General features: G+C 52.0%; 1 protein-coding gene across 5 annotated transcripts in view; it reads right to left on the bottom strand.

The window, feature by feature from the left end:
• The window catches only part of FBXO31 (F-box protein 31), a 52,884-nt gene that overhangs the window by 15,774 nt on the left and 16,334 nt on the right, over positions 1-20,776 (bottom strand). The window contains exons 1-5 of one of the 5 annotated variants that reach the window (XM_063597806.1): positions 17,684-19,520; positions 17,241-17,361; positions 15,514-15,585; positions 13,629-13,715; positions 2,433-2,509 (exon numbers count right to left, since the gene is read on the bottom strand). In XM_063597806.1, the coding sequence (XP_063453876.1) occupies positions 2,433-2,509; positions 13,629-13,656 (105 nt within the window). In that variant the 5' untranslated portion in view covers positions 13,657-13,715; positions 15,514-15,585; positions 17,241-17,361; positions 17,684-19,520. Of the gene's footprint in view, positions 1-2,432; positions 2,510-13,628; positions 13,716-15,513; positions 15,586-17,240; positions 19,521-20,776 lie in introns of those variants that run through there. The other 4 variants (XM_008974308.4, XM_008974311.7, XM_003820838.5 and 1 more) reach the window with 4 other exon arrangements.

The raw sequence follows: 20,776 nt of genomic DNA on the forward strand, positions 1-20,776 counted from the left end.
CCTTCCCCAAACCCCACCTGGGGGCAGAGCCCATCCCTGCCCCAAACCCCACCTGGGGGCAGAGCCCATCCCTGCCCCAAACCCCACCTGGGGGCAGAGCCCATCCCTGCCCCAAACCCCAACTGGGGGCAGAGCCCATCCCTGCCCCAAACCCCACCTGGGGGCAGAGCCCATCCCTGCCCCGAACCCCACCTGGGGGCAGAGCCCATCCCTGCCCCGAACCCCACCTGAGGAACAAAGCCCAGAGCCGCAGAGGAGCCATCTGCCCAGGGGCCATGCATGCCAGGCCTGGAAGAACCTGTGCAGAGGCCACGGGGAGACAGACACACCCGCCCTCCCTGGGCTCAGCCCCTGGTCCCACAAAAGGGAGCGGATCACAATGCGAACACCAGCACCGGATTTTCAACACAGCAAGAACGATGGCAACAGTGACACCTCAGGGGCCAGCTGCCTGCCCAGAGCTCAACCAAGTCAGGGTGGGGCTTTCTGGAAAGTTCAAGAGGCTCCAGCAGGAGGGTGCGGGGAGGGCGGGAGGCAGGGTGGGAGGGAGGGAGGGGAAGAGGGTGGGAGGGCAGACCGGAAGCCATGCAGACACCATGCAGACACTGGCACCATGGAGACCCGGCAGAGCATCACCTCCTCACTCCACAGGGACACCTGCAAATACCAAGAAAAGTCAGACAACTTCACTGTGTTGAATGAGCAGCTACTTTTCAACATAAATTGGCAGGTGACCGAGAAACACAGAAACTAAAACTACAAGCAGACATCTGCTCCTGGCCCTGGCCCCAGAGCTCATATCAAACCTGCCCTCCTGCTGAGACCAGCCACAAAGACTGAACACTCTCTCCTAATTCCAGGAGAAAGAAAACAAGAAAAAGAAAAAAAGACTGAACACATCAGAGAGCAATGAAGGTAGCCCAGTGACGAGGACCCAAGGCCCTGAAGAGAAGGGACAGGCTGAGAGGCGAGGGGCAGGGCCTTCTCCCCCCTTCCTGAGGCCACTGACCACTGGCTGGGGAGGAAGGCCCATGTCTGGCACCGGCAGGCTGGAGAGGCGCACACGGAGACCAGGGCTACACAGGAGCCAGGACTACCGCGGCCAAACGCCAAAGATGGCAACCAGAGAACACAGCCCCATGCTGCACACAGGCAGTTGCACGAGGCACCTGCGGAATCCTGAGTGAGGGGTGGGAGGTGGAGGAGGGAAGCAGAGTGGCTGCTGAGACGCGAAGGGGCCAAGCGAAGCATGACTCACAAAGCCAGGAAGAGAAAAGGAGGAATCAGGGCCTGGGGATAGAGTGCACGGACGGCCTCCAGCTGGGCCCTACAGAGGGTTGTGTCCTGGGAAGGAGAGCGACCCGGAATGAGAACGGGACGCTTCCCCAAGCCTGAGACACGCACATACCCTGGGCCGACCCGGAATGAGAACGAGACGCCTCCCCAAGCCTGAGACGCGCGCACACCCCGGGCCTGCGCAGAGCAGGTGCCCTGACTCCACTTTGCCTGCAGGCCGGGGCCAGGGCCTCTTGAGGAGACCAGGCCACGGCACCCAGCAAGTGCCCAGGCGCACAGTGAGGGGTGGGGGGCATCCAACACGCCTGGAGATCAGGAGAAAAGGCGGGGGCTAGACTTGAAAGAAACTTTCACTACTGTACCCAAAAAGATTAACAAAGAGAAGGAAAACTTCACTGAAAAACAGGAATTTAATAAAAAAGAAAGCCAGACTTCCATCTCCAGCCATGATCAAGTACCCAGGACTAGACAGGCACTGCCATGGCAGACCCAACAAACAGGAAAGAAATGTCCTCACGGGTCCTCAGACCCCAACGGCAAGCAGGCTGCCGGGAGAAGGGAAACGGAGACGACTCTGCCACCAGCCTGGACTTCCGCCTGCAACGTTCTAGCACTTTCTAGCAGGGACCAGCCACCTGCCCAGAGCTCAACAAAGTCAGAGCAGGGCTTTCCGTTCAAGAGGCTCCAGCAGGAGGGCACAGGGGGCGGGAGGCAGGGTGGTCAGAGGGGGTCCACAGCAGAACCCAAGGAAACAGATGTCAGAGTGCACCATGGCTGGAACATGGGGGGCAAGGACCAGGAACAGAAGGACCTGGCTGAGGGCGGGCTCCAGACCCCGCCAACGTGTGCGCGATGGGCCTCGGCGTCCAGGAAGCAAAGGCCCTCACAAGCCACCCCCTCAGACCAGAGAGTCCAAGCACGGGCCACAAGGCCAAAGTGTGGCTCTAAGCAAACCTTTGCTCATTTGGAAAATAAAATTGGCTCCTGAAAAGTGACAGAGCAAGAATTTTTTGGTAATTACCTCAAACGCACATCTGGGCCAGCTTGTACCCAGGTAGAAGAGGCCCTCAAATTCCCCCACGTAAGGCACCACTCCTGCCCGTGCACAGACCCCGTCGCGAGGCTGCAGGACTTACCACCACGTTCAGCAGTCCTCCGTATGGCCCGATATCTGGCTGCCACAATCCCAAAATGTGTCTATATCGGTGAAGCACTACAGGAGGAGAGAAAGAGCAAGTCTCTGTGTTAGACCCAGCGTGCCGCAGGGAGCCCAGGAACCCCGAGAGGGAGGAAGGAACCATGAGGACTCACAAAAGGCTTGCAAGAGCCCTCCAAACACATGCACACCAAGCCTCTAAAGATGTGTCAGAATGAGGCCGGGTGCGGTGGCTCACGCCTTTAATCCCAGCACTTTGGGCAGATTACAAGGTCAGGAGATTCAGACCATCCTGGCTAACACGGTGAAACCCCGTCTCTACTAAAACTACAAAAAATTAGCCGGGTGTGCTGGCGGGCGCCTATAGTCCCAGCTACTTGGGATGCTGAGGCAGGAGAATGGCATGAACCTGGGAGGTGGAGCTTGCAGTGAGCCGAGAAACACACAACTGCACTCCAGCACAGGCGACAGAGGGAAACTCAGTCTCCAAAAAAAAAAAAAAATCTATCAGAATGAAACTATCCTCAGAAGGCCTAAGTAAAATGAGTCTCCCATAAAGTGATGAGCCTCCCATCAATGGGGGGAAATCAAGCAAGGCTGGGAACTCTCTCTTCTAGGAATAAGACAGAAGACGTGCAAACAGCGAGCTGGACTAGACCTGCCAAATGCCAAGATGCTGGTAGAGCTACAAGGCATGTCATAAGCAATCAGATCTTTAAAGCTATCCCAACAATGACAATGTCACACTCGCTGAAGGCCCAGGACACAACTTCTCCATCCCGTTCCTTGCCAGCCAATGGTCAGGTCAGGCTGGGCCATCTCACTTCCTGAGCAGCTCCAGGTCACCCTCGAAGCTGCCCCTGGGCCCTGCCCAGGCCTTCACCCCATGGGGTATGGGCCACTGCACCAGCTGCCTCCCCTCCAGGCAGGCCTGAACCCCCAGCCCACCCACTGCCTCTCTCCACGACTCCCTGGCCAGGCTCTAGGCCCTCAGCCATGTGGCTGCCACCAACCTTCCTGCCTCTCCACCCTACCTGCCCGCTCTCCATCAGCCTCAGCCTCCTAGGTCAGCCCAGCCCAGCCCCTCTCCAGCCCCTGCACTGTATCTGCACTCATGAGCCACCCCTTGGATGCTAAATGCCTGATGAAGTCTGCCTCGCCTTCACCACCACTGTTAGTTCCCATCATTCGGGAAGCCTTACCCATCAAGAGAAAGCAGTGAGCGTCATGATGGGGGAGAAGGTGGCACCCAGTGACTTTCCCTGAACAGGCCTGGGTCCCCTAATGGTAGAGCTTGAGGGTAGCAGCTGATCTGGGGCATGGTCCCAGGAAGAAGGGGTGACCGGGTAGAGACTACAGACCTGGCAGGAGGATAAGCTAACATATAGGGTGCTTTGTGGACACCTCCCCATCACGGTCACCAAAGGGCAGAGGCAGCCGGCCCAGGCTGTTACAGCCTCACCCATCTGGGTCGCTGGAAGCACAGGTCCCAGGGCCCCTAACGGTGGGACAGAAAGTGCTGGGAGCCATCATATGAGGGCTGCCTATGAGAGGGCGGCCTGCACTCACCCGGGACACCCACCAGAGCAGCAGGCAGGACCAGCGCAGGGTGGAGAAGCAGGCCTGGCGCCTGTGTACCTGGAAAGCTCCCGCAAACCCTGGATCCCGCAGAACAACTGAGCACTCAGCAAGGCAGGTAATGAGGGAGTACACAGGAATCCAGCAGAAGCATCGCTCACTCGGTAGGAGGAGCAGCAGACCAAGCCTCGGCAGCAGGAGGCACATAAGTCCACTCACAGCTTTACAAGACTTCAGTAAAGACAGAGACAGGAAACATTCATACATGGGGAGAAAACACTGTGAAGACAAAAACTCCCCCAGCTAATCATCAATAATGTCATCCCAACTCAAATCCACACCCAGCTAATCATCAATAATGTCATCCCAACTCAAATCCACACCCAGCTAATCATCAATAATGTCATCCCAACTCAAATCCACAGGTTTTAAAAAATAATTTAACAAAATGATTCCAAAGTCCATATGAAGAGGTGAGAGCAGCCAGTGATACTCCAAATTTTAAAAGACAAGTGCTATGAAAATGAACTATTCTAACTACAGCAATCAAAACAAGAACAGAATGAGATATGAAGAAAATAAAATATAATCCCCCGGAAGCCCCAGTGGCAGCTGACACAACCGTGAAAGTCAGGGATTGTGGAACAGGTTAGGGCAGAGAACAAAATGTCATGGGCCTGCAGATTAAAATTTCAGCTGCAGGCTGGGCATGGTGGCTCGCGCCTGTAATCCCAGTACTTTGAGAGGCCAAGGCAGATGGATCACGAGGAGTTCGAGACCAGCCTGGCCAACATGGTGAAACCCCGTCTCTACTTAAAATACAAAAAATTAGCCAGGCATAGTGGCAAGTGCCTGTAGTCCCAGCTACTCGGGAGGCTGAGGCAGGAGAATCACTTGAACAGGGAGGCAGAGGCTGCAGTGAGCCGAGACCACGCCACTGCACTCCAGCCTGGGCAACAGAGCAAGACTCCATCTGAAAAAAAAAAAAAATCAACTGGATCAGCTATTTTTTTTAAATAAATTTCCATCAGCCCGGTGTGGTGGCATGAGTTGTGGTCCCAGCTACCCAGGAGGTTGAGGTAGGAGGACCACTTGAGCCCGGGAGGCGGAGGCTGTAGTGAGCTATGATCGTGCCACTGCACTCCAGCCTGTGCAACAGAGCAAGACCCTATCTCAAAAAAAAAAAAATCCCCTCTATTTCAAAAGCAGCACATACACAGTCACTGAAGACAATTTGGAAAAAGGAAACCTAAAGCTCACCAGTAATCCCATCACTCAGAGACCACATGCACAGTGAACATGTTGGCGAACATGGTTTATGTCTGCTGTCCTGCACCTGTATCTGCTTGAGTGAGCATGTGTGACTGAACGAATGGGCAGGATCTCGGGGCTCTGCAGGCAGTGGGGGCCATGGGGGTTTCAGAGCACTGCAGTGGCAAGACCACTCCAGACCACGGGAAGGAAGATGGAGCAGGGAGGGCAAGAAAGCCAGGACGGCAGCAAGTAGGTCGCCACGTGGATCTAGGGCACAGGGAATAAGAAACTTCTCAAGCCTTTGGAGAAGATGCTAGACTCCACAAACAGCTCCCAAGATTCAGCCCAGACCATCGTTTAGGAAGTTCCTAAATGAGCCCCGGCTGTGTGCAGGCTGCTGCCAGCCACCCCACACACAGACACCCCTTTCGGAAGAATCCTGAGTCCATTCACAGGACACAGTCAAGCCGGTCTTGTTACTTTACGGTCACACCTAGACGGGTGTGTGATCAGGAACCATAAACACACACTGACCTTGACAATGAAATGCACACTGAAGCATTTAGGAGTGAAACGTACTGACGCCTACAAGTGTGAAATGCATCAGAAAATAAGTCCATGGATGGCTGCAGGGATGGACTGCTGGGCAGATGGGTGATAACAAAATGGGGGTTCACTGGACAATTCTTCCAACTTTTCTGTTTTCAAAATTTCATCATGAAATACTGGGGTAAAAAAAAAAAAAACACTATTCAGCATGGCGCTCTCTCCTCCTGTCCCCTCCCCTCAGCTCCCGCTTTAAGTGCTAGGAACACTGCCCAATGAGCCTGCCTCAGACGCCTGGCAATCCCAAAGTGGGAGTTCCCTGTTGTGCTGAAAAGCAGCATTTCTGAAATAAAAACCCAGCAGCCTCCGAGATGCCAGTTCTAAAGCGACAGCCTCCCTGCATCTTGAAGCTCTGCGTGTTGGTCAAAGCGGCAACACCTTCGCTGTACTTGGGAAGCAACGGCCGCTGCTGACCAGATGTCGGCTCCTTTAGTCTGCGACGGCCATCAAAACCATCCCAAGAGATGAGTCAGAGAAACAGCGTGGCCAGATGGGCTGCCAGCGCGCAGACCCAGAGGGCACACAGACTTCCTCGTGGAATCGCAAAGCCTGTGTCTGAGAACACGCACTTTAAAAAGAGTCCTTACGAAGCATGGCTATCGCACAAGCAAACGGATTCATTCAAGAGATGAATCCATGGATTTCAATAGGAATTAAGCTCCCATTCAAACGGTCAAGAGCAGAGTTGGACACGTACGAGCGTGAGCGTGATCTCTATACCCTAATGCCTCACCATTTTTATTATAAACATGTCATCTAGATGCCTATCTTTCTAAATTCAGAGGATGCGGTCCTCCCTGAAGTGGGCTCTGGTGGGGGGGAAAAGGAGCCAGGAACAACGTTCCCTGCACTTCAGTGCCCCACAAGGCTCCTGAGTGTCTCAGTCAAGGGCAGCAGATGGTCAGGCCTTCCCGCAAGCCCAGGCCACTTCGAGGGCTCACTTCTGGGCAGCTGCCACATTATCTTCCCATATGAAATAGCAAGGGATAGGGCTGGGTGCAGTGGCTCACTCACGCCTGTAATCCCAGAACTTTAGGAGGCCGAGGCGGGCGGATCACCTGAGGTCAGGAGTTTAAGACCAGCCTGGCCAAGATGGTGAAATCCCGTCTCTACTAAAAATAAAAAAATTAGCCAGACATCGTGGCGTACGCCTATAATCCCAGCTACGTGGGAGGCGGAGGCAGGAGAATCGCTTGAACCCAGGAGGCGGAGGTTGAAGTGAGCCAAAATCATGCCACTGCACTCCAGCCTGGGCGACAGAGCGAGACTCTGTCTCAACAACAACAAAAATATATATATACATCAGCTTCACATGGAGAGACGCTCTTCATTTGTACAGTGGCTCTCCACCCTGACTGCGTGTCAGAATCACTAGGGACACGGGAAAACGTCAACGCCAGGCTCCACGGCAGCCAAGTCAATCAGCAAGGCGATGTGGGGTGGGGTGGGGGGCCCCTGTCAGGGTTTCTGAGAAGCTCCCAGGTGACTGTGATGTGTGGCCAGGCTGAGAAGCTCAGTGCAATTTAATCATTCCACAACATACACAGATGCCAACACATCACACTGTGCCCCATAAAGACATAATATACACAATTATTATCTGTCAGTTATAAAGAAATAAACACTTCTCTGACAATCTAGGAGGCTAAACAACTACACAGGAAAACCAACAACCTTATTTCTGCTTTGAATGTTACGCAGTTTTTCAGTACCAAAAATTAAATAGATGATTTAAAAGATGAGAATGTGAATAAGGACATCGCTACCTCTCACTAAATGTTGTTTTAACATCTGGTAGTAGATTACCAGATGCTGAGACCTTTAAGATTTTAACCCTTATTAAAAAGAAAATAACATAACCAAAAAAAAAATTGTTAATATCTGGGTAAAGGCTAAAATGAAAGAAAATAATCCAGGCCAGAAGTCCGCAAACTGGAGTATCATCCGAATCCCACAGGCCTGTTCAGGTCCAGCCCGGAGGTCCAGACACGACAGGTGTGGGAAGAGGCCAGGGAAGCCGTGTCCATCAAGTTCCCAGAAAACATGGATGCTGCTGTCCAGGACCCCACTCTGGGAGCACAGATCTGGCCTCACAGGAGAGCCTGGGAAACGTCAGAATAATCTTTTGAGGTGACTCATTCCTCTAATTCCAGGCACTGAAAGTAGGCATCTATCTGCCCTGGGAGTCCCGGCATAAATGCTCCCGAAATGAATTCAAAATGAAGCCAAATGGGAAAGGACCGTGAAAGGTGAGGTTACACTTTCTCCTTCCAGCACCGGCCCAGGCGCCGGCACATCTGGGTTCTGGTGCACACCCGTCCTGACTCAGAGTCCCTGAACCTTGGCCCACGTGCCACCGGTGGGCTCCATGCTAGGAGACTGGCGGGGATGGAGATTTTGTGGGTGGATGCCCCTAACTAAAGGTGTTGGCCTGTGTTGCTCAGGGGACTCTATGGAAGAAACTGCATTAACATGAGCTCTATTTCCATCAGCCGAGGCGTGGCCAGGGCTGCAGCCTCCTGGAGGCTGCAGGGGTCCACTCCCCGCCTTGTCCAGCTTCCGAGGCTGCTGCCCTGCTCGGCTCCTGGGCCCTCCTCCACTTTCAGAGCCGCATGCAGCCTCTCCTGCCTCTCACTGTTACTCCCACCGAGAACCCGCCTTGTACAAAGACCCTGTGATGACACAAGGCCTGCCTAGGTGGTCCAGGATGCCCCCCTTGCCTCAGGGCCCGCACCTTTACCCACAAAGTCCCCATTACTGTGGAGGCTGGGCTGAGTGGTCTCCCTCAAAATTCACGTCCCCTGGAACCTCAGAATGTGGCCCTCTGTGGAAGTAATCAAGATGTAATGTAGCCGTGAGCACGTTAGGGTAAAGGAATGCTTGTGCAGAAAGGGCCCGATCCACTGACTGTTGTCCTTCTGAGAAGACAGAGACTCAGAGACAGAGGGGGCCACGTGGGGACAGAGGCAGGGGCTGCGGCAACGTGGCCAGAGCAGGAAGAGGCGGGAAGGAGGCTCCGCAAGAGCCTTCGGAGGGAGCAGGGCCCCGGACACCGTGTCTTGAACCTGTGGCCTCCAGCCTGTGAGAGGCGGGAAGGAGGCTCCGCAAGAGCCTTCGGAGGGAGCAGGGCCCCGGACACCTTGTCTTGAACCTCTGGCCTCCAGCCTGTGAGAAAGTGGGTTTCTGTTATTTTAGACCCTCTTTGTGTTCATCTGCTCCAGCAGCCCTGGGAGACCCCCATACCGATTAGATGACAACTCCACAGGCTTGGGGACTAGGATGCGGACGTCTCTGCGGCCCCTGCTATGCTCCCACAGCTACATAATGGGATTCTGCCTCATGTGCGCCTGCTCCGCGCGTTCACCTCCAGTTTCAGAGGAACGGACGTTTGTAAGGAATTCTACTACATTTCTAAGCAAGGCACCCCATATTTTTAGAAGATATCATTGTTAATATCTGAGTAAAGGCTAAAATGAATTGGTGTTTTACATATTTTAAGAAGTACAGAACATTGTCCAGGCGCGGTGGCTCATGCCTGTAATCCCAACACTTTGGGAAGCTGAGGCTTCCCAAGATAATCACTTGAGCCCAGGAGTTCCAGACTGGCCTGGGTAACATAGGGGGCCCTTGTCTCTACAAAAAAAATAGAAAAATTAGCCAGGTGTGGTGGCACACACCAGTAGTCCCAGCTAACTAGGAGCTGAGGTCAGTCATCTGAGCCCGGGGAGATGAAGGCTGCAGTGAGCCATGACCGCGCCAGTACTCCAGCCTGGGCAACAGAGCGAGATCCTGTCTCAAAAAAAAAAAACCCAGAAATGCACTTTGACTGGCTTCACCAACGTGCAGAGAAGCAGATGTATCAGATCTGCTGTCAGGACAACAGGCTCCCCCTTAACACTCCCAACGCCTTACAAATGCGTATTATCCAGAGTGCCAGGCAACCTCATGCACCCAAGGAAAAAAGAAAAGATACCCCAAAAGTAGTGACTCTGAGGTCACAAAACTACTCCACAGGCCGGGCACACTGGCTCACGCCTGTAATCCCAGCACTTTGGGTGGCTGAGGTAGATGGATCACCTGAGGTCAGGAGTTTGAGACCAGCCTGGCCAAACTGGCAAAACCCCGTCTCTACTAAAAATACAAAAAGTAGTTGGGCATGGTGGCATATGCCTGTAATCCCAGCTACTCAAGAGGCTGAGGCAAGAGAGTCACTTGAACCGGGAGGTGGAGGTTGCAATGAGCCAAGATCGCGCCACTGCACTCCAGCCTGGGTGACACTGGGTGAGACTCAATCTCAAAAAAATAAAAATAGAAGAAACTACTCCTCAACATTAGGGTCCCAGCCTTCTACCGTATGGGCTTGTTCCCACCCAGGACAGTCCTACACTCAGGGATGTCAGCTCAGCCAGGCGCAGTGGCTCACGCCTGTAATCCCAACGCTTTGGGAGGCCAAGGCAGAAGGACTGCTTGAAGCCAGGAGTTTAAGACCAGCCTGGGCAATAAAGCGAGACCCCCATCTCTATCATAAAATAAAATAAGATGTTGGGCCCACAGCACAAGGTCCAAAGGACTTCAACACGACCAGTTAACGGCCCACGTGAATGATGGAAACACAAGCCACGCACGGCCCCAAAATACTCAGAAGCCAATCAGGGCAGACTTTTCCGAAAGGTTTGGCTGCTGTGAGAGAACAAATTTTGAGACGCTCTCCATGAAGACACACTAAGAGCAGCTGAATACTGAAAACCCACACATCACAGGCATAGGTTGAGGCTGTCGAAATTGGCTTTCTTTTTTCACACACAAGAACTTTTTCTTCCTGATATTCTAGTAGGTCATCCATTTAAATTTGTCCAAAGAGAAATGCAACCAATGTTTAACTGCTGTTTTTCATTTTATTTTCTAAATTTTTCAAGTTTTCTACAATGACTTTGTGTTTTTATAACAACACTCAAACTTCAGCATGAACAACAGTATGTCAATCAAAACCCACGTATGATAAAGCCGCCAGCTCGAAGCAACTGGCGCTACATCACAATAGGAGGCTGCGCAGCCTGGATGCTCGAGAGGCCAGTCCGGCAGCGTGGGGAGGAGGTCTCTTCCTCGTGAGCTACATGAAGCTTCCCTCCACCTGCCTCGGGGACAAAAGGAATGTCCCCTGCCCCCAGTGCAACTCTGAAGACTCGCCAGGCCCCAGCTGCGCGGCCTCCCCAGAGGCTGGTCAGAATTCCATCCCAGGTCCACAGTGCACATTCCAGAGAAATCGTGAGACAGACATGCGACATGAGGAGCCTCTCAGTGCTTGTCCCCTTGTATTGAAAAGCCCTTGCCCAATCACCTGAGATCAGGAGTTCAAAACCAGCCTGGCCAACATGGTGAAACCCTGTCTCTACTAAAAATACAAAAATTAGCCGGGCGTGGTGGCAGGCGCCTGGAGTCCCAGCTACTTGGGACGCTGAGGCACGAGAATTGCTTGAACCCGGGAGGCAGAGGCTGCAGTGAGCTGAGATCACACCACCGCACTCCAGCCTGGGTGACAGAGTGAGACTCCATCTCAAAAAAAAAAAAAAAGAAAGAAAAGCCAGCACATTCCTGTCAGCACCGAGGAGAGACTGTTGTCAACGCTCACTAAGTCGACTGTCCCCTCCCACAGCTCTCCTCACTGACTGCTCAGAGGAAGGACTGGTCAGTCTAGAACAGCACAAATGTCTTCAAACGTTGCCCACCCCTCCTTTTCCATCTCGGCCCCTTCCAGCCCCGTGTTCCCTGTCCACAGACTCCTGAGAGGTCCCCTGGCTCTGACCTCCACTCAGCTAGACAGTTCACACCTCAACAAGGCAGTGTTGTTAGCAGGCGTGTAAAGGGTTCAGACACCACCCTGAAGCGTGCTAACCAAATCCAGGCACCTCCGCACCAACTGCACGAAGGTCCCCTCAGTAAAGCGGGACCCAGTTCCCCAGCTGCAGTGATCTGCTGAGATCTGGCAGGACGTTAGGTGAAATTACTCTTTCTGCTTTCAGTTGGTGTTTTTAGAAATCGGGCATTTATGAAACTTAAGATGTAGGTCTGCTCCCAACAGACCATGCTGACTCATGGGCCATCGGGGTGGACTGAAAGCAGTAGTAGGGGCTCCACGAGCCTCTAGAAACTGCAACACAGCTTTTAGGGCAGGTAGGTGTTTTGAATCTCTTTCTGGACAGCTGAAATTCATTGTCTCCATCACCACTCAACCACTCTGAGCTAATAAAAAGTGGAAACAAGCCAGGTGCAATGGCTACCCCTGCAATCCCAATACTTTGAGAGGCCAAGGTGGGAGGACTGAATGAGCCCAAGAGTACAAGACCAGCCTGGGCAACATAGTGAGACCTGTCACTACAAAAAACTGAAAAATTAACCAGGCATGGTGGCACACGCCTCTAGTCCCAGCTACTAGGGAGACTGAGGCAGGAGGATCGCTTCAGCCCAGGAGTTCAAGGATACAATGAGCTGTGATTGTGCCACTGCACTCCAACCTGGGCAACAAGACAGACCCTGTCTCAAAAAAAAAAGTGGAGACAGCATTAAATTGCTGTAACTGTGGCTTAGAAAAATTTCCAGAGCTCCATCAAAAAAATTTGGTTCTTTTTTTTTTTTTTTTTTTTTTTGAGACAGAGTCTCACTCTTGTCGCCCAGGCTGGAGTGCAATGGCGTGATCTCGGCTCACTGCAACCTTCACCTCCCGGGTTCAAGCGATTCCCCCACCTCAGCCTCTGGGTACCTGGGATTACAAGCACACGCCACCACACCCAGCTAATTTTTGTACTTTTAGTAGAGATGAGTTTCACCATGTTGGCCAGACTGGTCTCGAACTCCTGACCTCAGATGATCCACCTGCCTCGGCCTCCCAAAGCGCTGGGATTACAGGCATGAGCCACCATGTCTGGCCAAAAAGAAGAATTAAGTTCTAAAGAGTCAACTGTTAGCCAGGCACGGTAGCTCATGCCTGTAATCCCAGAACTCTGGGAGGCCGAGGTGGGCAGATCACTTGAGACCAGCCTGGCCAACATGATGAAACCCCATCTCTACTAAAAATACAAAAAAATTTGCTGGGCATGGTGGTGTACGCCTGTAATCCTCGCTACCTGGGAGGCTGAGGTGGTAGTATTACTTGAACCCAGGAGGCAGAGGTTGCAGCGAGGTGAGATTGTGACACTGCACTCCAGCTTGGGTGACAGAGTGAGACTCTGCCTCAAAAAAAAAAAAAAGGAGTCAACTGTTGCTACCTGCCTTTGTCTATTGAGGGTATATGCATATGTGATTTTTAATTCACAAAGGCTATTAAAATGTGATTAAAACTAATAAAGGTCAGAAGTCAAATATTCATATTTCACTTTAGAATAAAATTTTAAAGCTTCTACTCTGTTCGTTCCTCTCTGCCTCTGCATGAATTTTTGCAGTAGCTCCTCGATAAATGATACATGTGAAAATGTGCATTAAAGTGATCTCGACTGGTACTACCCAGAAACCACTGCAGAAAGGTAAGCCAAATGCGGCCTGGGTCCAACACACAGGTGTGATCTCTGTCACAGCTGAAGCAGAGCCACGCTGCAGCAAGTGAACATGAAAGGATGACAAAAAGCCACGAGGTCCGCTTGCTCCAGGACCAAAGCTGTCCCATGTGTGAATCAGAGGGCCCTCCCCATGCAGTTCTTGGCCGTGCTGGCTGCCGCAGAAGCCAAAGCTCGCAGGAGGTACATACGGCAGGTGTAAACGTCTCTGTACGCCATGTGCTCATAATCAGGGAGAATTTTCACAAAACGTCCCGACTTCACGCGAGGGTTTATACCTGAACAGACACAGCAGGGAAAGGGCTAAGGATGGCTCCCTTTACAGGACTGTGCAAACAGTGTGAATACGACCCAATGCCTGCCCCTCACCAGTGTGATACAATCCCCTCGTGTTTATGCAGCCACCCAGGACACAGGGAGGTGGCTCTGAGAAACCTGCTGGAGAGAACAACACTGTGACACGTTTTTCTTCCATCAGTGGTGCCACCAGAAACTCATGGTGGCAGCAAGCTTGGAAATCCTTTCCATATTTGATCACACTCCTCCCGGGGCCAGCACACTCCCGGCAGGCCCCAGGCCACAGCTCACTGGGGCTCAGGAGGTGGGAGGGCAGGTGTCCTGGCCGGTGAGCATCTGGGATGACCGTCTAGAGAACACTTACCCCGGCTAACATACTCACTTTGCCCAGCACCCACCTGGCGTTTCCCAGCCTGCTAACTCAGGCCAGCCTCGTCACAGGTCAACCAAGGTTGCCCAACTACACCACCCGTTTCTGGAGCTAAGGCTGATTTTCTTCCACCACCTGTTCCCAAAGCTAAGTAATTTTCTCCTGGATAAGCCTTTAAGCAAATTCACAGAAACACAGTTGCTGCGCTGTGAAAATGAACACTGACATTTGCTTTGGCCACTGCAGACTAACACTGCGGGGAATAAACACTGTCGGAAACAGATCATGTGAATTCTCCGCATTTTGCAAACACTTTCAAGGGGTCAAGAATCAGCAGTGAAAAGAAATCTCCCAATGCCCTGTCCTCCTATCCCCTCTTCTGTGCCCACCCCCTGCCCTACCCTCGGCCACACTGCCTCCTGCCTGCCTATGCCCGGATGGCCTCTCCCACAGGACAGGAGGACTCAGTGCTCAGGCAACACCTCCGACCCCCACAGCTGGAAGGAGCATCCATGTGTACACTCCTATGGCTGTTACAGGAAACCCTAACACCTGGGCAGGCCAAACACCTGTGTCCCTACCAGGATATGACTTTTGGTGCTGACAACTCTTAGAGAGAAATATGTCTTCATGTCACTTTGAGATGATATGACCCAAATGGCCTAAGAAACTCAAAGAGCAACAGCCTTGCAGAAATGAAAAAGAAGAAAGAAAAGAAGCTCAAAGAATGGTCAGAAGATGAAAACTTGGGGTATGAGACACTCACAGAAACCCTCTGACCATCCAAAAAAGCCAAGAGCTTCGTCCAGTGAGCAAGAAATGGGAAAGTCCCTGGCACTGAAGAAACACCCGCGGGAAGACAGCCTGGGGCCAAGGAGCCTCTCTGCCTGATCGGTGAGTGTCACAGTTGACTCTGGAAAGCGGGTGAACCAGAGAAACATGAAACGGGGCTGGGGGGCTCAGCCTGCTCACAGAATGCTAAAGGGAAGGAGAACTCTAGCAGGGGGGCTGTTCTCCGTACCTGGGGCTTGGACGGAAGGCACCACAGCTTCATTTCCCAATGACCACAGGCAGTCCCATCCTGAAGGCTGGAGGCCCAGAAGCCAGAGAAACAGGCAGCCTCCAGAACACCCAAGTCGCTCTGGTGCAGCCTACATTTCTCAGCTCTAAAGGGCCTCGATGCCTGGTAAAAGACACTAGTATCTACGATGCCCAGAATGGGAGAACACAGTGTCCCCTCCCTAATTTTAGTGCTGTTACTACCAGTGCTCTATTCAAAATGTGACTGTAAGATGGTGTCTGAGAAAACAAAAGTGTGGACTAAATCACTTTGATTATTTATCATTGATGTGCACTGTCTGCTTCTGGTACAAAGTTAATCATGGATGGTAACAAATAGATTCACTCACGCTTCGCATAGACGTCCCGACAAGACACGCCTGTGATCTCCAGCTTCCGCAAGTTTTCGCAAACACCATACTCTGTAACAAGAAACATTTGCAGAAATTTAAGATCAACAACTCATAACGCGACAGACGTGGGCAGGTTGCTGATGGCTGGCAGGGGAGGTGCACACCTAGCCTCAGCCCCATCTCCAGAGTGCATCTGTCTCTGTGGAGATTTCACTGACTTCTCCACATTCAGTCAACACCCTTGTTCACCGATGAAGACATTATTCTATTTTAGTCAATGTCACCCTTTACAAAATAATAATCTGCATTGTCTATTCTAATAAGCTCTAGAAGCCTAACCACACAAACCAATATCAGACAATCCCTAGTTTATGAACAAGGTGAGGCAGAATTCAGTTGTCTGGACACAGTGCCATGTTTCCATGGAAACAAATTCACCACTGGTGTTAGGGTTCAGACAGTGCCAGAGGCCAGTCCACCCCATGTACTTCCCTGTGCTGCCTGTGTGTTCAACTCAGCCCAAGGCCAAGAGGGGACCGTGCAAGACATGGGGGAAGGGGTGAACACTGTCCCTTCTCCACTGGCTAGGCTTGGCCAGGGCCCAGTGCAGGGCCCTGGACACCTCCCCCAACCCCTGTCCTCACACCCTCACCTGCTGACAGCACCCTCCTCTCTGTCCCCTACTCCCACCCCACCACAGCTGCACTTTTCACAATCACCAACACCCAGCACGTCCCAAGCAAAATCCCAGGTCCTCCGGCTTGGGTCTCCGCTAGCCTCTGAAAGACTGCCAGGGACTAATCCACACAACTACAGAACTGCGCATGGGCCAAGAGCTGCTACTGGCAACACCTGCATTGAGCTTTCCACGTGCTGTGTACCATGCCAAGCCATGCTGGGCATCACCTCACTGCATCCTACAGCAGTCCCATAAGACAGGCACCACTGTCGTCTCCATTTTAACAGAGAAAACAAGTGCAGAGAGGTGACATGACTCCACAAAGGACCTGGAGCTTATGGTCAGCTAGGACCAAGAATTGAAGCCTAGATCAAAAAGCTTCCTTCGCAGTGAGAATGTGGCAGGGGCACAACACAGGAGACGGGACGGGGTGGCTGGGTCTCCACATGGACCACTGCAGCTCACACTGACTGTGTTATGCCCTGTGCAGGCGTGAGAGCCTGACAGTGACCTTGAAGGTCAGGACCCTCCCTGTGGCAGTGAGGGAAACCGAGGCCCAGTGAAGTTGATGGCCATCAGAGCTCATTCAGCAGTCACAATACAGGAACGTCGATACGATGCGGTCAGGCTACCCAGGTAGCTCCAAAGTGCTGTCCCTCATCACATGCCTTTTGATAAGCCCTACTCGCGCAGAGGCCTCATCCCTTCTTTTCAATAGCATGGATGCTATTACCCCAAATGCTTCTCTAACTGGAAGCACTGACCGTACTCAAAGTAGAGCTCGAGAAGCAGACAGGGTGGAGACAGCAGTCAAGGCGAGGTAGCTGCTACTCAGCAAACCTCTTTCCAGCGGGGCCGTCCAGGCTCGTGCCTTGACAGCATGTCCCCTGCCTCCACTTCTGAACCTCAAGGCTCCTAGAAGGCCTGTGTCTCCTCTCAGTTGTGGCCTACGGGTCCCCCTTAGCGGGAGGACCTGGGAAACCACATCCTAAATCCAGTAGGCTCCAGTGAGGACTGCCCAGAGTGGGTCCCCTAATAAACACACCCAGCGAGGAGACGCATTTTAGTTCTTTGGAGAAGAAAACAGGAATGAGAAGAGTGAGTCACTTGAAGATCTCCCACAGAGCCCAGGGAGCTGCTGATTCCAGATCTAGGCCGGGGCTGCCCTGATGGAAACACAACGTGAGCCACAAATAGCATTCACATTTTCTAGTAGCCACATCAAAAAGGGTACAATTAAACAGGTAAAATTCATGGTAATATTTTATTTAACTCAGTATAACTAATTATTATCTTTTCAATGTGCCGTCATTACTGAGTTATCTTTTTTTTTTTTTAGAGATAGCGTCTCACTATGTTGCCCAGGCTGTAATGTAGTGGCTACAGGTAAAACATACATACATACATACATTTATTTATTTAGAAATGGAGTCTCATGTCCCACTATGTTGCCCAGGCTGTAGTGTAGTGGCTATAGTTAAAACATACCATTCATTCATTTATTTAGAGATGGAGTCTCGCTCTGCTGCCCAGGCTGTAGTATAGTGGCTACAGGTAAAACATACATATATACATTTATTGATTGATGGATGGATGGATGGATGGAGTCTCGCTCTGCTGCCCAGGCTGAAGTGCACTGGTGCAATCTCGGGTCACTGCAACCTCCGCCTCCCAGGTTCGAGAGATTCTCCTGCCTCACCCTCCTGAGTAGCTGGGACTACAGGCACACAACACCATGCTGGGCCAATTTTTGTATTTTTAGTAGAGATGGGGTTTTAATTCACCATGTTGGCCAGGCTGGTCTCCAACTCCTGACCACAAGTGATCTGGCCTCCCAAAGTGCTGGGATTACAGGCGTGAGCCACTGTGCATGGCCAGAGTTTAAACATTTATTTAACAATTACTTTGTCCTTATGACCAGGGGAGTCAGGGACCCCTGTCTTTACTACAAACAGGCCTGGGGACCAGGACCTTTGTCCTCCCTTCAGTCAGGGCCAGGGATGAGGAGCTGACATGCAGCATGAAGCAGCCCAAGGGCCGCTCTGACGACCATCCAGGCTGACTCCTGCTAGTAATGACAGAGAAAAAACCAACACCAGGTGCAGGTTAAAAACAAAACAAAAGCCAGGCGCGGCGGCTCATGCCTGTAATCCCACCACTTTGGGAGGCCGAGGTGGGCAGATCACCTGAGGTCGGGAGTTCGAGATCAGCCTGACCAACATGGAGAAACCCCATCTCTACTGAAAATACAAAATTAGCCGGGCATGGTGGCGCATGCCTGTAATCCCAGCTGCTAGGGAGGCTGAGGCAGGGGAATCGCTTGAACTCAGGAGGCAGAGGTGGCAGTGAGCCAAGATGGCACCACTGCACTACAGCCTGGGCAACAAGAGCAAGACTCTGCCTCAAAAAAAATAAAAATAAAAATAAATCAACACCGGCTCATCTCCTTTGCCTCACGGTCTAGGGGCCTCCTGGGTGACCTGGGGCATCTGACGCTTGCCTGCCAAGGAGGACCAAGGACTGGTAAGAATTTCTTAAGTGAAAATTTGTCAATGATAGAATAATAATGAAGAAAATTCTGCAATTGCCTCCAGAGAATTTTGTTTTAGAGGAGCTCTCCAACTGTCCAGGGTGACTGGCAAGAATGGCAGGAATAAATAGTTTTTTAATGAAAATCTCTTGCTACATGGTTAAGTGCTACGGGGAAATCAAAGAATCATCAGAGAACTGGACAGGGACTCTCAGCAAAACCAACACTGTCTTGAGCTGTGGAGGAAAAAGGCAAATGATAATAAAAGACTTAGTCTGTGTTACAAATAACTGGAGCAACGTCTTCATTTTTCATCTGTAAGTTAAAGGAACTGGACCGGATCATCTGTCAGCTCCCCCTTCCGAGCTCTCAACATCCTACGATTCTAGTTGGAGATAAAAGAATATTCACCAGCAAATGTTTACAAATGGGAGGGGGAAGGGGAAAGACGCTGATGCAGAGCAAGGACGGGGAGGGCAGGGCTGGCGGGGTGAGAGCTGCGGCCGCAGGCTGGCAGCCGCCCCACCTCCTGTTCCATTACAATCTTATTTTGGTTATGTTGATACAACACAATCTGTCCTTCCAAGTGATCACCGGAGTCCAGTTATTTCTGTCAAGTCAGCCAACCAGGAAGGGGCTGCAGACAAAGTGTGGCAACAGGGACTCCACCAGGCCGTGGAGCTCATCCCACAAAACGCCTTACCGCACAGGAGGGCTGACCCCAGGGAAACATTTCACCAGGACACAGCACGAAGCTCAAAAGGGGCTAGTATGCTCTGTGCAGCTGCCAGACTCTGCCCTGAAGAACCACAGGGCACTCTAGTGAGCGCTGCAGCAGCCAGGAGGCCCTGGATGGCCAGGTGTGCAGTGGGGAGGCACAGGGGGTGCACCAGGACGCAGCCAGACCTGGGCCAGTTTGCGCCGACTCTTCTCCATTCCAGAGGTCCAGGGAGCACCTGTCAATGTGGAAGTCAGAATGCTCAGGCCAAATACCGAACCAGAGGCCTGGGCGGGGGCATCCAACTGCCCACCCGTCAGACTGAGGGACGCGTCACCCCAGGCCACAGCCCTCCAGAATGCAGTACAACCACTAGGTATGATTTATCAGCTACAGTGAACCCCGGGAGGAAATCCCACCGCTGATACCATCATTTAGTTTCACTTTGCAGATTACAAAACATTTTATCTGGTGGCTCATGCCTGTAATCCCAGCACTTTGGGAGGCCAGGGCAGGCGGATTACCTGAGCTCAGGAGTTAGAGACCAGCCTGGGCAACATGGCGAGAGCCCATCTCTACAAAGAATACAATAATTAGCCAGGCATGGTGGCACACTACTCAGGAGGCTGAGGTGGGAAGATCATCTGAGTCCAGGAGGTCGAGCCTGCAGTGGGCCAAGATAACACCACTGCAATCCAGCCTGAGTGACGGAGCAAGACCCCGTCTCTTAAATATATATATATATATATATATATATATATATCAGGCAGGCCACCCAATAATTACAGCATTTTCTGTGAGGATATAAAGGTCTTTGCAGTGATGACAGAAAGAGAAAACCAATTTGCTTTAAGGTGAGATTCAAACTGGGAGTAGAGGGAGGTAAACAGAGGCAGGCGGAATGAGCCTCTGGGCCAGGCCAAGGGGTCAGGACTTCTGCTGCAGGCAGAGGGGAGCCTCAAAAGGCTCCTGAGCAGGGGCAGCGAGCTCCCTGGCAAGGCAGTGGCTCTCAACCCCTCAGACCAATCCCACTCCTTAAAACAAATATTACTAACACCTCCTAGATCCTCATGAAAGCAAAGAAACGATTCTATACACAATTGTAAACAAATAATATTGCCCTAATTGTAACAGGAAGGAATACAGAAATCCATCAAGGTACGTTTTGACATGTGATGCTCAGGTGAGACTTCAGCAGAGCCAGGCTGCTCTGGGCGTGGTCCAAGGACCTGCAGCACGGCCTCCTTGGGAGCTCGGCAGGGAGTCCCAGGCATCAGCATCTCAGCAAGATACCCGGGATGGCTGGAGGAGCCCTGCACGGGCTGTGAACATC

Source organism: Pan paniscus, chromosome 18 (assembly GCF_029289425.2).
Source record: "Pan paniscus chromosome 18, NHGRI_mPanPan1-v2.0_pri, whole genome shotgun sequence".
NCBI lineage: Eukaryota > Metazoa > Chordata > Mammalia > Primates > Hominidae > Pan > Pan paniscus.